The 16,335-nt window shown below is 44.0% G+C and overlaps 1 protein-coding gene across 1 annotated transcript; it reads right to left on the bottom strand.

Moving 5' to 3' along the window:
- On the bottom strand, positions 1 to 12,542 carry casq1a (calsequestrin 1a). The gene is made up of 11 exons (XM_030364376.1): positions 12,118 to 12,542; positions 8,494 to 8,587; positions 8,037 to 8,137; positions 7,383 to 7,494; positions 7,039 to 7,112; positions 6,633 to 6,763; positions 6,168 to 6,213; positions 5,900 to 5,954; positions 5,411 to 5,511; positions 2,265 to 2,339; positions 1 to 2,025 (listed from the first exon to the last, which is right to left on the bottom strand). The coding sequence occupies exons 1-11, from the start codon at positions 12,352 to 12,354 to the stop codon at positions 1,537 to 1,539; spliced, it is 1,515 nt and encodes a 504-aa protein (XP_030220236.1). The 5' UTR covers positions 12,355 to 12,542; the 3' UTR covers positions 1 to 1,536.
- Positions 12,543 to 16,335: the final 3,793 nt, after the last annotated feature.

Below are 16,335 nucleotides of genomic sequence, written 5' to 3'. Positions count from 1 at the left end.
CAGTATTAGCATTTCTGTCCAGGCTGTTATTTATTTAAGACTTTACAGTATTTTCTCTTGTTACAAAAATAGAATATCGCTGTTGTTATATTTCATCATTGTAGAAAACATCTGTGTGATAAAACAGCACCTTTTAGCACGTAAGGTTACATTCACGATAACACATTTGGTTAATGTTACCATAGTTCTACGGTTCAAATGCTATCAGCCCTGATGAACATCAATGTATGTTTCTTAACAAGGTGATGTTCACCGGGGCTGTTAGCACTCGTCGCAGGCAGACCCCCATAAGCACCCTTCGTTTAGCCCTCATCTGGGGAGGTCTGGGGCCACAGAGAGATGGCCCAACATTGAGAAAGAAGACATTCGGCACATGTGACAGACAGACTCACAGATGGACTCAGACAAAAAACGCTATTGACGTTGAAACTTCGAACTTAGAGTTGTGTAAAAAAATTAAAATAAAATGAATAACATTAGATGTCAAAGTTTCCAAAATGTTTTTTTCTTTTATTGTACAAGACACTGTTATACAGTGGGAATAAAAAAGACGAGATCTTAAAAAGTTTCTTCCAAAAGATTTGCACAGGATATTTGGTGGCTGTGACTGCGGGCATTTGACATGTTCGCAGGGATTTGATGATGAAAACAGCAAATGGAATTGAACAAATTTTAAAGGGGACATATTATACCACCAGGTGAGAGTGTGATTGGTCCTTACAAGCCGTTTTGAAAATCTGCGTGGGCGTGTCCACCTCAATAGTATCCTGCTGCAGCCCCGGAGAACAACACCCTGGCGTGACAACAACAACCCAGGCGCGGCGGAAGTACTCTGGTGTGACGGAAGTGATTTATTTGGAGACTGTCAATATGCTTAATATATTGAGTAATATTCATGTCTCTCTCAGTTACTTCTCTGAATATAAATGTGTCATAAATATTTGGCCTGTTAAGCCCTTTGAGACTGTAATGGTGATTAAGGGCTATACAAATAAAATTGAATTGAATTAAATTGAATGAACGAAGTGCAGTTCACTTTTCAAAAAGGGCACGGTATTATTATATTCGAATTTAGCGAAGTGTAAATAAACCATGGCACAGCTAGGCTTTAACATGAACATGAATGCTTACTACTCACTTACTTCCATGGTTGATCTTTGGTTTCTGATAGCGGAGTGTAAAAAAAGTTTAAAAAATAAATCACTAAGTCACACCAGAGTACTACCGTCGCGCCTGGGTTGTTGTTGTCACGCCAGGGTGTTGTTCTCCGGGGCTGCAGCTGGACTCTACTCGTCCACCTAGATGTGTGCTGGATAGATGAGCAACGTTTGCTTCAGTCCATTGGGTAGGCTGGTAGACTGATCTATGAGCACACATTGCAGAATTTTCAAAACGGCTTCTAAGGACTAATCACACTGTCAACTGGCGGTATAATATGTCCCCTTTAATAAAATACAAAAATGGATGATTCAAGACACTTGATGTTGTTGACAGCTGAATTGGTCAAGCCTCAGAATAAATAATGATTTTGTTAAATTAATAATCGTCGTCGTCGTCATCATCATCATCGTCGTCATCGTCATCATCGTCATCGTCATCATCATCATCGTCATCATCGTCATCGTCATCATCGTCGTCATCGTCGTCATCGTCGTCATCGTCATCATCATCGTCGTCGTCATCGTCGTCGTCGTCATCATCATCGTCGTCGTCGTCATCATCGTCATCGTCGTCATCATCATCGTCGTCGTCGTCATCATCATCATCGTCGTCATCATCATCGTCGTCATCATCATCGTCGTCATCATCATCGTCGTCATCATCATCGTCGTCATCATCATCGTCATCATCGTCATCATCATCGTCATCATCATCGTCATCATCATCGTCGTCGTCATCGTCGTCATCATCGTCGTCATCATCAGGATCAATATCTCCTGACAGAGCATCTTCAATCCAATCCTCCAGTTCGGCTATGGTTGGCATGTCGTCCCCATCGTCCATGTCCAGCCATACACTGTCAGCCTGTAGTAACAAGGGCCCCATCAGTATCTAGTCGTATTCGTCAACCAATTACCTTAAAACGTAATGATCCAGTAAACAATTCTGAAAACCATCATTGGGATGCCGATCATCGTCAGGAAAAGCAATAAGCATTTTCCCATTTAAATGTACTATATCAAAGTTTAGTTCTGATAACTTTTACATCTTTATACTAAAATGTTGCTTATGAATTTACTTTATAAACCACGAGTACTACTTACATCATCAGCATCAACAACACCGATCTGCGGCGCAGACAGGTCGATTCCGAAAGTCTTCTCCCAGTGAGGGACCAGCTATAGAACAAATAAAAAGAAGTGTCACTCAAAATATAATAATTATGATGACCTTTGCTTTTTTGCTTTCCTTAAATCAACCTAATATCGGAAGTACCATTATGAATAAAGCCCTTAAAATGTTACAAGCTAGCCAAAGCTAATATAAATTAGCTTTTTCCATCTATTACAGGGGGGTCCTGTAATAGATGGAAAATAGTGTACAGTGCAGCAATGCAGTCCAGTTCACAGTTATTGAGTGGGAGTTATAGTGGGAGTTATGGGACCGAGGGGTTGGGTGTTGGGTGGGGGGTGCGGGGGGCAGGTTGTTCGTTCAGCAGTCTGACAGCCTGTGGATAGAGGTCAGTCTGTTGGTCCTGGAGCGGAGGGAACAGTATCTTCGTCCAGAGGGCAGTTGCTCGAAGAGATGCTGCACTGGGTGGAACGGGTCCTGTAGGATGTTGTTCACCCGGCGTAGGCAGCGGGAGGTGAAGACTGTGGCCTCCTTTTCTGCCCTGGTGCAGCTGGAGAACCACACCAGCAGTCCGTAGGTGACTACGCTCTCAACTGCGCAGTGGTAGAAGTTGACCATCAGTCACTGTGGAAGTTTTTCCCTTTTAAGTTTCCGCAGGTAGAAGAGGTGTTGTTGTGCCTTACCCACGGCAGAGGTGATGCTGTTCCTCCAGGACTGATCGTCGGCCACAGTCACGCCTAGAAACTTGAAGTTGGACACCCTCTCTACCTCCTCCCCTCCGAGTAGGAGTGGAGAGTGGCTGAGGTGTCTGGCTCTGTGGAAATTGATGATCACTTCCTTGGTCTTTGTTTGGTTGAACCAGGTTGTGATCACCGCACCACTCTATCAGTCTCTCGGCCTCCCTCCTGTATGAGGTCTCATCATTTCCTGTGATGAGGCCAAATACTGTTGTGTCGTCAGGAAATTTCACTATGAGGGTAGATGGAGAAGAGGAGCAGAAGTCGTGAGTGAAAAGAGTGTAGAGAAGTGGGCTAAGCACGCAACCCTGAGGGGCCCCGGTGTTCAAGGGCAGGGTGGGGGAGACGTGCTTGCCAATCCTGACATGATGTGTGCGGTGTGTTAGAAAGTCCAAAATCCAGTTGCATAATGTGTTGGTCAGGCCGAGTTTGTGTAGTTTGCTGTGTAGCTTGGATAGTGTTGAAGGCTGAACTAAAGTCAACAAAAAGGAGTCTCCCATATGTGTTCCTGTGCTCAAGATGTTCTAGTAGAGTGTGTAACACAATGGAAATGGCATCCTCTGTAGACCTGTTCTTCCGGTAAGCAAACTGATTATGATCTAATGATGGCAGTATGGAGGCTTTAATCTGTTTCATGACCAGTTTCTCAAAGCCGATAGGAGTGAGTGCTACAGGCCTGTAGTTGTTCATACCTGGAACATTCGGTTTCTTGGGAACCAGGACTATTGTTGCTGCCTTGAGACATCGTGGGACCCAGGATGAGGCCAGAGACAGGTTAAAGATGGTGGTGAGAACTGGAGCTAGTTCAGCCGCACAGTCCTTGAGCACCCGTCCCTGGACTCCATCTGGGCCTGCTGCCTTCCTGATGTTGATGTTGCGTAGTCTGAGTCTGACCTCATGAGTGCTCAGGCCTAGGTTGGAGCCATCAGAGGGGAGAGGGGCCCACACCGGGTCCTTGTTGTTCCTGTCAAAACGTGCGTAAAAGATGCTTAACTCCTCCGCTAGGGGGGAGCTGCTGTTGACAGGGGGGGATGTTCTTCCCTTGTAGTCCGTTATTGCCCTGATGACCTCCCACACCTGCCGGGGGCATGAGGCGCTGTTGAACTGTGCTTCAATGCGGGTCTTCTATGCTAGCATGGCAGATCTGATGCCTTTCTTCAGGTCGGATCTCGCCGCGCAGTATGCATTGGTGTCATCGGTTCTGTACGCTGCTTTCCTGGCTTGTAGTAATGATTTGACTTTTGGTGTCATCCAGGGTTTAATGTTTGGGTATACACGGATCTGCTTCCAGGATGTAACAATATCCACACAAAAAATGATGTAGTCAAGGACTGAGACAAGAGAATTATTCAGAGACCTACGTGTCAACACTCCCAGTCCACTGAAAATGTCCCAGTCTGTGGAGCTGAAGCAGTCCTGGAGCCTAGGGATGGCGTCCTCTGGCCAAATCCTGACAGACCTGACTTCCGGCCTACTTGCTCTGATTTTGTGTGTGTGCCAGAGGTGCAGGAGGAGCGACCTAGGTGGGGGTACGCCTGGGTTCTATATGCATGGGCTATGTTGGAATGAACCTGATCAAGTGTGTTGCTCCCTCTGGTAGCACATTTCACATTACGGTGGAAAGAGTGAAGTACAGACTTGAAGTCGGCACGATTAAAATCCCCCGCCGCAATAAAGATACTGTCGGGATGTGCCACCACGCTTTTGGCTTACAATGTCTTGTAGCCTAGCTAGTGCCAGCTTAGCATTGGCGTCGGGTGGAATGTAAACAGCACAGATGTAAACAGAAGAGAATTCGATTGGTAAGTAAAACGGTCTGCATTGAAGCAGCAAAAAAAGAAAAAAAAAAAAAAAGATGAGCTTATGTCAATGAATCCTAGCCAAAGCCCTACACCAGTATCCTTGCCACATCATGGCCATAGGCTGATAACAACTAAGCTGTACTGCTAGTATTACTGAATATTACTGAGACAAAAAAAGGGTTCAGCCGTAGACTGACCTCCATTCCCCACAGAAATGCAATGAGTTTGCAGTATTTTATACTGATCAAATTGAAGGCAACAGACGGGCCATCAATATCTCCACTTCAAACAAAAATGTTAGATTTTGATTAAATGAGGGCAAACCGAGATAAATGCTTTTGGTGCTAAAACGGAAAGGCCTAAAGTAACGCAACACCTTCACTCTCTGTCCCTGAGAACCTCAATCAAAGCCAGAAATTGAGGGGTTATCATGGATTCAGATTTACATTTTTTTGACTTAGAGGGCTCATGTCCTTACAAAAACTTGTAGATGCCTTTATCACTAGTAAGCTTGGTTAAGGAAATGGTCTCCTTACAGTTGCCTTGCCTTGTCTAAGTTGGTTATGATCACTTTCTTACCAGCGGGAAGTCGTCAGGGTCAATCCAGACAATGCTGAGGTCGTCGTTATCTGTGTTGTCCTCTGCAACCTTTTTCAAGATCTCCAAGAACTCATAACCATCTGGGTAAGTAGAGGGAACAAAAATTAAGCTTAGAAGAATTATCTAAACAGAGCAAATAAATACTAAAATAAAACTGTGTAACTGAAAAAAACATTTCTTTGCAATTGTAATTTCTTAATGGCTGAAATGAATGTCCTAAATTCAAGTAAATACAATGTGACGCTGTCATTTTCCTGACCAAGTTAAATAATAGCATTTTAATTACTATATTTAACCAGACGGGGCGCAAACCATGCATAAATTTAAATCGATGTAGCATGTTGATTTCAGTTTTTAATTGCTCTTCAACGCCCAAAACATATGCGACTCCTCAATCTGCACTGTGAAACCCGAGCAAGGATTTTTGTAAGTCAAATCGTTCCTATATTTGAATGGAGGCCCTTTTACCTGGGTCAGACTCCTCTGCAAAGGCAACAATGTGTTCACCACCAACATCATCATCCTATTAACATAAGATATCAAATTACTGGTGATTTGAAATTGTTATCATTTTTACATTGCTTTGAATGTTGGTATTTGGTTGAACAGTGTTTCATGTATTGATCATGGAATTGGAGTTTGTAATTGTGGCAGAGTTTTACTTTTTGCAATAATTAGATGATAAGTTTCAGGTCAGATTTCACTTATTAAATATCAGATATTATCCAACGCTTACCCAGATCTCATACATGTTGTGGGGCTGCAGCTTCCTCAGGGTTGGTCTTTAAAGACACAGAAATGTTATGTTAGTTTAAAATATGAATGCACATTTATATCATGGGAACGACACTACCGGTATTGCAATGAAATACTGTCATGTCACACGGCATTGTTGATAACTGGCATTAACAAAAAAAAAAGGGAGTTTGGTATTAACCATCAAAACGTTTGTCGTCATAGCCCCACAAACACACACACACACACACACACACACACACACACACACACACACACACACACACACACACACACACACACACACACACACACACACACACACACAAAACACAACCCCCACCAAAATTAGTTTTTCTTTAAATGGTGCAGAGCTTCACATTCCCAGTACGATCCTCTTTCCCCCACAACACGGCTCGCTAATTGTCGGCTCTGTTTGAGAGCAGCCGGTGTCCGGGCGTATCACCTGTCGTGGTCCTCAATGAAGTCCACCAGCTCCTTCTCAGTGTAGGGCTTGCCAGGGATGACCAGGGGGTCGGCCAGGAAGGGTTCGTAGAAGTCCACCTCATTCAGCTTCAGCTCTAGAGTCTTGGCCACCTGGGAAACACACGTTGGAATGGAAGTATTTAACTTAAAATAATTACATTGGAAGGTTCTTGAGCTTGTTCACTATTAAAACAGTTTTTCTACAAATTATTTTAAAACAAATATGTAGTGTCTAATTAAACATTAATGGGAATAATGTTTAGAAAGAATAATCTTACGTCAAATATTCAAGTTAATTTGGTAAGCATCATCTCTTTATCTTGGTTTGTCAAATGGATGCAACTTAAATAACAATAAATAATATATCAGATAATTTTATGGTTCACCTTAGCATTGAATGTTGCGTAGAACATAATATCGGGATGGAATTCTTCAGCAGCGTCGACGAACTCAAGGAAATCTGAAGAAGGGCAAGCATCCGTCAATATGTTTCAGAACGTCATCCCTGGCATGACTCATATTGACTCAGCAGCATAAACCCTACATAATAATGTAACCAATCACATGAACCAATCACAATATAACATCAATCTGGTTAGTTATTTTTTCATAAAGATATTTTAAGTAAGCCATTAAACATGAAATCTAATCAACTCTCTAAATGGCGGATTGACCGATTGTCCTGAAATCAAAAGGTCTTATCATGCTACCACCGTGTACAGATTCTTACGTTCCGACTTGTGACTCTTAAAGTAGCCCACCAGTTTGATGTCCTCTTCCACGTTCTGGAAGGCCTTGAGCTCCCGCTGGTTGTCAATCATCTCCACCGGGTCTTCCAGCACCTAGGTCAGAACCAGCCTTTATACCACCTAGCAGTCATCTTGGTTCCGCATTCAGTTCCCCCTGAGATTTGCCATACATTGTTTTTGTTGATTTTGGGCAGGCACCTTAGGACTTTGGAGTTTTCTATGAAAATGTATCTAAGAATACTGAGAAAGGTAACTTGTTAATTCAGAAAAAACAAGCAATTATTTTCTCAAGTAAAGGCATTATGCTTCTGTACAAGTCAGTGCTTTCAGGTGGTTATTTCAGAGTCATAAGGTTCTGTAAAGGCCTTGTGGCAATGATAAAACTAATGTGTTGAGTTGACATTAGAAAGAAAATGTACTTTTGAATACTGAAGTACTCCAGTAGTTTAACAACAACTTTCACGTGTATTGGAGTAATATTTGTCCGGGAGGATCTATACTTTGAATCAAGTAATGGAGTTGTGTACTTTGTCCACCACAATTTTTTCATGGGGGTGTATGTTCCTAAATGGTTTTTAATGGTTGTGGTTATTGATTTGATAGGTTTTTAAATGAGAGATTATGTCCTCACGAACATCAAAAATGTACTCCACAAGGGTGTCCGCGGCCAGCTCTCCATCGTATTCAATCACTTCGTCGTCAGTGAAGATGTAGATACTGTCGGCCTCATCGAGGTCTAGGATGAGAAAGGGATCGAGAGAAACAGGTTGATGACCAATGTCCACCACCAGAGGGAAGTGTTGTGAGTTGGAATGGTTTTTGGTAATGGAAGTTGGGATTGTTGAAGCGTAGGGGAGAATTAATTTTTTCTTCAGATTGTTGAGTGTTTTTAAGCAGCCAGCGATCTTAGATGCCATCGACCTACTGGCAACTAAAGTATCTTTATTTTTATATAGCATTTTTCTTATTTTCTTATTTAGCATTTTCACTGTTCTTGACTCAGCTAATAACATTTCCAATTTTTGGCATGCATTTTTCTTATGTGTCATTTGCATATGTTCGATATTTCCTTCTAAGTTCAAATTTATTTACCTAACTTCTTGGCTACAATCTTGTCCTGTTTCTCATCGATGAGGCCGAACCCAATATCCTCGTCGTCGAACTCATCCAGGACCTGGGCTGCGAGCTGTAAAAAGAATGATGTGGTCAGAATAACTCGTAAGCCACTGCAGGGTCACTATAGTGGCGCTCGTTGTTTAGTTTCCAGCTCTCCTTCGGTGTTCCACTTGATGGAACACAGAAGTCTTTTTAACGCGTTTACTTAGAAAATTCACACAATTATTAAGTCAAATGCATGGTCAACATTTTTTGTTGCTTCCGACAATATCGGACTCCAATCCTAGTTACTACCAAACAATGACACAGTATTTATCTTACCGGAAGCCCAAAAGTACAGAAATGTTTTTATCATTTACACGGAACTAACTACTTTTAACAAAATGATTATTAATAAACTAGTCCCTCATTGGCTCTGACAGTCAGCTTCTCACATTGAAGTCTGGTGTCCTACCTGGCCTACTAAGCCTGCATGCCTACTAAGCCTGCTAGCCAGCTTGTCTACTGAGCCTACTAGCCTGCTAGCCTACTGGGCCTGCTAGCCTGCTAGCTCAACAAAAGACATCAGCTGCAACATTTATTGACGCCTCACTTGCCTGGCACACATAAAGGCCTCATGGAGCATCGTCCCGTCTGGCCATCACAGTCGTATACAAACAAACTGAATCACTTGCTTGTTTCATTACCATAAAAGCCTTTCATTATGAGACTGCTGCCTCTGCACTTTCTAAATCTGTGTGAAACTTGAACCCTGGTGAGTGACAGTCAGTTTGACCAATGGCGACAATCTGTGTTTACCGCCAAACTGCATCGATGGAGTTGTTCTTGAGGTGCTACTGGCAGCCTCTCAGAGCAGCGGTGTGAGCAAGGCAACAGGTGGATACACAAGCACACACACACACACACACACACACACACACACACACACACACACACACACACACACACACACACACACACACACACACACACATACACACACACACACACACACACACACACACACACACACACACACACACACACACACACACACACAAACCTTCTCTCTCTCTCTATATCTCTCTCTCTTTAACACTCAAGCACCATTGTAAGGGACAATCATTGGTTAGCTGCTTGTCATAAAGGGGTGAATAGTTTGTTAACAAGGCTGTCATAGAACGATGATTGAGCAGCGCTGATAAGCTCCCGCCAGTAATGACTTTTATGTTCAAGCAGTGCCATTAAGCCTGCATTCAGAAGCGGTCACTGGAATATCTCTTGCAACTTCCTGTAAGCATGCTAACGCTGACCAAATACACAAATAGGTTGTCTGGTAATGTGGTCGAATCCTATTAAAGTATATGGAAACAACTCTCACATACATTCCTGAAAATAATGATTTACATGACATCCGTCCTATTTTAGGAATGTCTTGTTTTGCAATCCAATCCTATGTCCTCAAAAAGACCTGCTATCTTACTCAAGGCCAGACGTTGCTAACAGATAGCTAACTATAAGCACAAATCATCAACACCAGTAAATAGACAGATAAGTCCATAACCGCAGTCCTTTAATTATTCAATCTCAGCTCTTATGAGCATTAAGTGCTGAATGTATTCAAGATGAGAAGCAACACAACACGGCAGGGAACCCAACCCACTGGAGATAAATATAGCCGGCTGATCCACCTTGCCAGCAAAGGGACTATTTTAGCAGAGAGGCGGTCAGCGCTGGGGTCTCTGTGATCCGCTGACCGGTACAGTACGGGTCCTAACAGTACTGCCCAAGCTGAGCAGGCAGGGCTGGGGTGATGGTGAATCGGAAACCTCAAGGGGCCAGACCCCCATAGTGGTGGGGACTGGTGGTAGGGCCGGGGGATGTTCAGGGAAGTCAGTGAAACACGCAAGCTTCTTGATATGATGTACCCATATGCCCTTACTTTACTTTATCCTCTGTCTTTTTCTGCCGCCCCCCCTATATCTGCAATATTTACATCTTACAGATACAGCTAAGCTAAGTGTTTGGTATATTTGCCTCTCACTTGGAAGGGAGAATGGCCAAATGACTACAGCGATGCCGTGGTTTTGTATTCCTGTTTGCTTCTATAGGTTAATGCCCAACGCTCCTCCCCCCAGCCCCGGAGACCTCTGGGTATCAGAGTTTGATCTGTGACATTCCTTATGCCATGGTGGCGTGTCACTTTTCATTCAGGGATGAGGTAATGGGTGTCTGATGTTATCCCAGGGCAGGAGAGAGAGGTGTTAAGGCTACCGTTCACGTGGGCCTATAAAAGACCAAGGGGCGACATTACGTCTGTTAAATAAAACGCGCCAATGTCATCGATTTAACTATCTGATCATCTCCATTATGTGTCAATTTCTTGTATCTGGGTTTTCTCTTGGATATTGTTAGAGCTGCAACTGCTTTTCCAGCAAATAAACAGAACATATGCAAAGTGTGGGGTACTGTCAGGGATACTTGCCAGCAATACAGTCTGGCAGGCGAGGAAGGGAAGGGACAGTGTGTGCGTATGTTGATCTTAGAATTACCCTGACCTGGATGAACCGATCACTTCGCTATGATAGGTATGGACAGCCTGTGCGAACAGTATCCACGCAACATTACTGCCATTAACACCCTCTCAGTTACACACACACGCACACACACACACACACACACACACACACACACACACACACACACACACACACACACACACACACACACACACACACACACACACACACACACACACACACAAATACTAACCAGACATGAGTTAAGATCCTTAAGCTCTTGGTCATCACTTTGCCAAAATAAAGGAAGCCATCTTTGATCCTCACAGCTCCCTTAAGCACCGGGTGGATTAATGCTAGCCAGCATCGCACAGCATAATGTAAACATTACAAAAATATGAACCAAACAAACCCCCAGCAATCAGCAGTTCTGATGCAAGCAGAGCCGCGACTATTTTCCAACCATACGGTATCTGTGAAAGTACCTCCCATAATAGCCACATGTGTCTAGCATTTCGAAACGGCTTCCTTATTCAATTCAACTCCTGTGTAAACAATATATGGGGTCCTATTCACGGAGACAAATCAATTACAGCCCTTTAACCTCCCCAATATAACTCTTCTGAGGGGACAAACGTTGGTGCTATATATGGTTCCAATGGGCATTTTCTAGTGTGATGGTGGAGATCAATAAACATGACATGGCGAAATTAAAAGCATAGATCAGTCTGTATCATATAATATCATACCTTTATGTCATATCAAATATTATATCATATATATATATATCATATCACAGCCCTTCATATCATAGATATATGATCATGTTACATTGTCTAATGATATTATTTCAATCAAATGATCTCATGTCAAATTGTACCATATATATCATATTCTGTCCTCTCATCATATTAAAAATATACTATATCAATAGCCTATCTGTAAAAAATATGCAGGAAAAGTTATAACCCCTAGCACAGAACTGCATTATTTTGAGTGGTCCACTGGTCTCTAACGCAGCATCATAACATTGGTCATATGCAAAACTCCAACACCAAACTGGTTCTGTCCCCCCCCACCCCCCGGGTCAGTCAGCACCTACCTCCAGCGCCAGCTCCTCGATCTGGAACTGCCTCTGGGCGGCGCGGTTGGTCCCCGGGTGCTCGTGGTAGTACACCACCATCACGTCGTATTTCTTCATCACCGACTTAAAGTTCTTGGCGTTGAGGTCGTGGACGCGGTCCTTGCCGTCGTACTCGGGGAAGTCCAGGCCATCCTTGGCCCAGGACGGTGCCCCGACCGACAGCAGGACCACCGCTAACACCCAGCTCCACTTCATGGTTCCCAGGGCTCCTTGGTGGGCGAGAGGCGTGCGTGGATGTGTACTTTCAATAGGAGAGGGGCGGGCGGGTGCGGAGGAGAGGAGGGAAAAGCCAACAGTGGAGTGAAGTTCTGGTGAAGAAGCACTTGGGGTCCGCGTCACCCAGAAGAGAGCAAGACCAACTCCTGAGCTCTCCTTATTAAAAAAAACACATGGGACCCGCTGATGGGGCACTGGGTGCAGGAGGGGCGGGGCATAAGCAGACTGTGTTTTTGGGGGTGTGTGCGTGAGGAGCAATTGGGAAGAGGAAGATGAGGTGCGCGGGCAAATAGGCTCATGTGTGTGTGCATGTGTGTGTGTTTATGGGGTCATACAAGTCTCCGTGCGGGTCTGCTTTGCTAGGGAACATACTGTATTTCTGTTTGTATGCTAATGGGTGCGATTGGCATGTGCCTTTGGTTGCAAAAAGTGTGTGCGTGTGTGTGAACATGTGTGTGTTGCGGAATTCCACAAGGCAGAGTGAGGAGAAAGTGTGACCGCTGTCTCTCTCTCTCTCTCTCTCTCTCTCTCTCTCTCTCTCTCTCGCTCCACATGGACTGAGAACATGACATGACACAGAGAGAAGGAGCAAATGTGCAAGGTAAAGAGAGAGAGAGAGAGCGAGCATAAGCAAGTAAGGAGGAGAAAGCAAAGAACAGAGAGGGAGATGTGGGGGGCGCCAGACTCAAACCAGAGTCAGAGTTGGGGTGCATTGCTGCTGGACAGACCAACATCCCTCTGACGACAAATAACTAATATGTGTCAACTTGAGGAAAAACAAGGGGATGGAGATGGAAATAGAGAGGGAGGAGAGGCCCTAGTCTGGGGGTGTGGGGGAGGGATGCTTCCCATATAAAGCCCAGATAGGTGGCAGAGATATGGGCTAAAAATAAGAGATGTGGGGCAGCGGATGGGGTGTCTGGGTGTCTGTTTGCTGCCTGCTGGCACTCTGGACAGTGCTAGAATGTGTCTCCGTGGGTCAAGCAGGGACAAGGAGCGAGAGAGGGGCAGAGAGCTCCTTCTGAGGGACCCGTCTCGACAAGGGGCCCCGAGAAATAAAGATTTGGCGGAGGTTTATGGTGGGGTGGGTTGGTGTTGGGAGAGGTGTCCAAAAACACGTCCAAAAACAAACTTTTGTGTTGTCTTTTGTCTCAATCATGTGTGTGTGTGTGTGTGTGTGTGTGTGTGTGTGTGTGTGTGTGTGTGTGTGTGTGTGTGTGTGTGTGTGTGTGTGTGTGTGTGTATGTGTGTGTTTGGAAGAAGCGATGACGATGGAGAGGACAGGAGATGAAGTGAAAGCGACTGAGAGCGTGAAGTATTTTTTGCCAGAGAGCGAGAGAGAAAGATAGGGAGACATACAGAGAGAGAGAGTTGGATTGTTTATTTGCAGCAATCTGAGTTGGCCAATTGAAAGGAGAGCAGTGGACTATAAATAAATGAAAGTCCCGCCATTGCCTCTAACAGAGTTTCTCTCTCTCTGTCTAATCGCCTGAGGACGTTTTAGTTAATGTTGCTGTAGGTACGATTTAAGGGTGGTATAGAGAGAGAGCAGTAGAGAGCAAGGTTTTGAAAATACCAACCCCAAAAAACTTCCCCATCCCTCTCTGCTCCCTCCCTCCCTACGTTTGACAGATACTCCCTCAGATAAATAGCTGGGGGCTGGCTATGACATTTCTAACAAACGACACTCGCATTATAGTTCTTTTTACATTTACATTTACATTCAGCCGACGCTTGTATCCAAAGCGACTTACAATAAGTACATTTGTCCGAAGAAAGAGAAGCAACAACATATCGCTGTCTGTACAGCATGGAATGTTCATAGAAACAACAAAGACATGCTAGGATAACCCATTCCCCTTATTCAACAAAGCTAGGATACATAGCTAGGATAAGATGCAACACAATGCTAACTACTATTTTTTGGTGCCAGGACGTACAAACATACAATAAGTGCTTTAGAGGGGTGTCCTTAGGAGAGTAAGTGAGGAGAAGGGCAGGTGGGGGGTAAGGGAAGAGGCTATCCGGAATCAAGGTGAACTCTGAACAAGCAAGTCTTGAGTCTCTTGCGGGAGACGGTGATCGACACTGTAGTCCTGACATTGGCATGGAGCTCGTTCCATCCTTACGGAGCCAAAACATGGACCTATTAAAGAAAGGACAGCGGACTAAAAACATGGCCGCCCATTCATTCATATGAAAACTGCTCGAGGGCGCAGGGCAACATCAAGGAGAGATTTGCTTCCGCATCATGGGAGCCAGCCGCGCCTTGGTGCATGACGTGCCGGATGCAGAAATATACTCGTTAACTTGCATTGTTAGCATTGTAGCATCATAAGCAAGAGGTCTGAGTGAGCACAGTCGCATTGTTTACCGACCATGAAAGTATAAGTTAATAATCCCCCCGATGATTCTCTATATGTGATCTTTGAATGACACTACTCCTGTCATCTGGACAACAATTATTATTTAACCATTATTATGCCGGGACAGAACAACATTTGTTTCACTACGACTCATTTCAGCTGCCAACTCCTCCTTCTCCTGCAAAAAAATACATAAATAAAATAAAAGGTGAGGTGGCATTTTGAGAGGAAACTTACATTTTATTATTACATGGTATAAAGATAATTATGAGCCTTTGATTGATATCCAGAATTTTTTTTCAGAGACACATTCCTGTTCCCCACTTGTATTGGAGTGGTTAAGCAGGCTGTGGACGGGTCCCTCAATTCAAGGGGCCCAGAAGTAGATATCCCTTTTCACTCCAATACAAGTGGGGAACAGGAATGTGTTGCCGCAAAAAATGGCACCAAATGGTCACCTCAAGGGTTTTAGAGAAGGAGGGGTCGTCAGCTGAAAGGAGTCGTAGTGAAACAAGTGTTGTTTCGGCCCGGCATCCGAGAGAGATCAGTTAACTTCTCGTGTCCGAGGTTTCCTTTTACTTAACATGAATGATGTTGATAGTTTTTAGGCACTGTGTTCACTTTTAACCACTTAAAGTCGCCGAGGGATGTGTAGACAGACCTCTCGCTTATGATGCTACAATGCTAACAATGCGGCGTGCCTGGGTATATTGTAAGGGTCCTGATCTCATGGTATGCTCACCAGAAGATGCAGATTAAATGGGGAGATAGTATATCAGCCCCCTTTTGAGTTGGCAATGGCGCTAGGCAGGGAGGAATCCATACACAGGGTGTATGGACCTTATGTATGCAGATATGGTAATTATTAGCCCAAGTAGTGCTGGACTTTTAATATGTAGAACCAAGCAGGATAAAAGGCTCAATTTCCCTGCGTTCAAACTGTCTGGCAATATTCTTGAAGTATTTAGAAGGATTAAAGACCTTGGATATTTTTGTGCATATTGTACACCACTTTACTGCGCTCAATTATGGTCAAGCTACAAAAAATCTAGCATGCAGAGGCTGAAAGTTGCATACAATGATGCTATGCACATTGTGCCCAGAGGGGGCAGTGCCAGCCAGTCACTGCAGGAGTGAGCACATTCCATGTACTTTTAAGAAATCTTATGTTTAAGTTATGAAACAATTGGAGGAATCTGGGAATAGTATCATTGTGGTTCTTGTAAATCCCACTCTGAGCTGTGCTCGCTATACCTCCTGCCTCAGGATGCACAGGCTGAAATGTTTGTATATGAACTGACTTTTTATATTTTTGTACTGTATTTGTCTTGTGCTATCTATGGACCTGAGTCTGAAATAAAGTTTTCAATCAATCAATCAATGCTAGACAACGAGAATAATTCTGCATCCGGCACGTCATGCACTAGGGCGTGGCTGGCTCCCGTGATGCGGAAGCAAAATCTCTCCTTGGTGTTGCCCTGCCCCTTTGAGCAGTTTTCATAGGAATCTATGAGCGCCATTTTTTATCCGCTGTCCGTTCTTTTATAGGTCCATGGCCAAAACAGAGATGAGTTGTGAAGCTACATTACTTTCT

This window comes from Gadus morhua, chromosome 8, assembly GCF_902167405.1.
Source record: "Gadus morhua chromosome 8, gadMor3.0, whole genome shotgun sequence".
NCBI classification, from domain to species: domain Eukaryota; kingdom Metazoa; phylum Chordata; class Actinopteri; order Gadiformes; family Gadidae; genus Gadus; species Gadus morhua.
This window is presented reverse-complemented; position numbering and strand designations above follow the sequence as displayed.

Bases quoted from the DNA above. Each gene is read 5' to 3' on its own strand.
- casq1a (XM_030364376.1), bottom strand. From the start codon at position 12,354: ATGAAGTGGAGCTGGGTGTTAGCGGTGGTCCTGCTGTCGGTCGGGGCA. The intron at 8,588-12,117 runs GTAGGTGCTGAC...TTCTTTTTACAG, and splicing joins TCGAGGAGCTGGCGCTGGAG to CTCGCAGCCCAGGTCCTGGA. The intron at 6,764-7,038 runs GTGAACCATAAA...TGTGTTTCCCAG, and splicing joins ACGCAACATTCAATGCTAAG to GTGGCCAAGACTCTAGAGCT.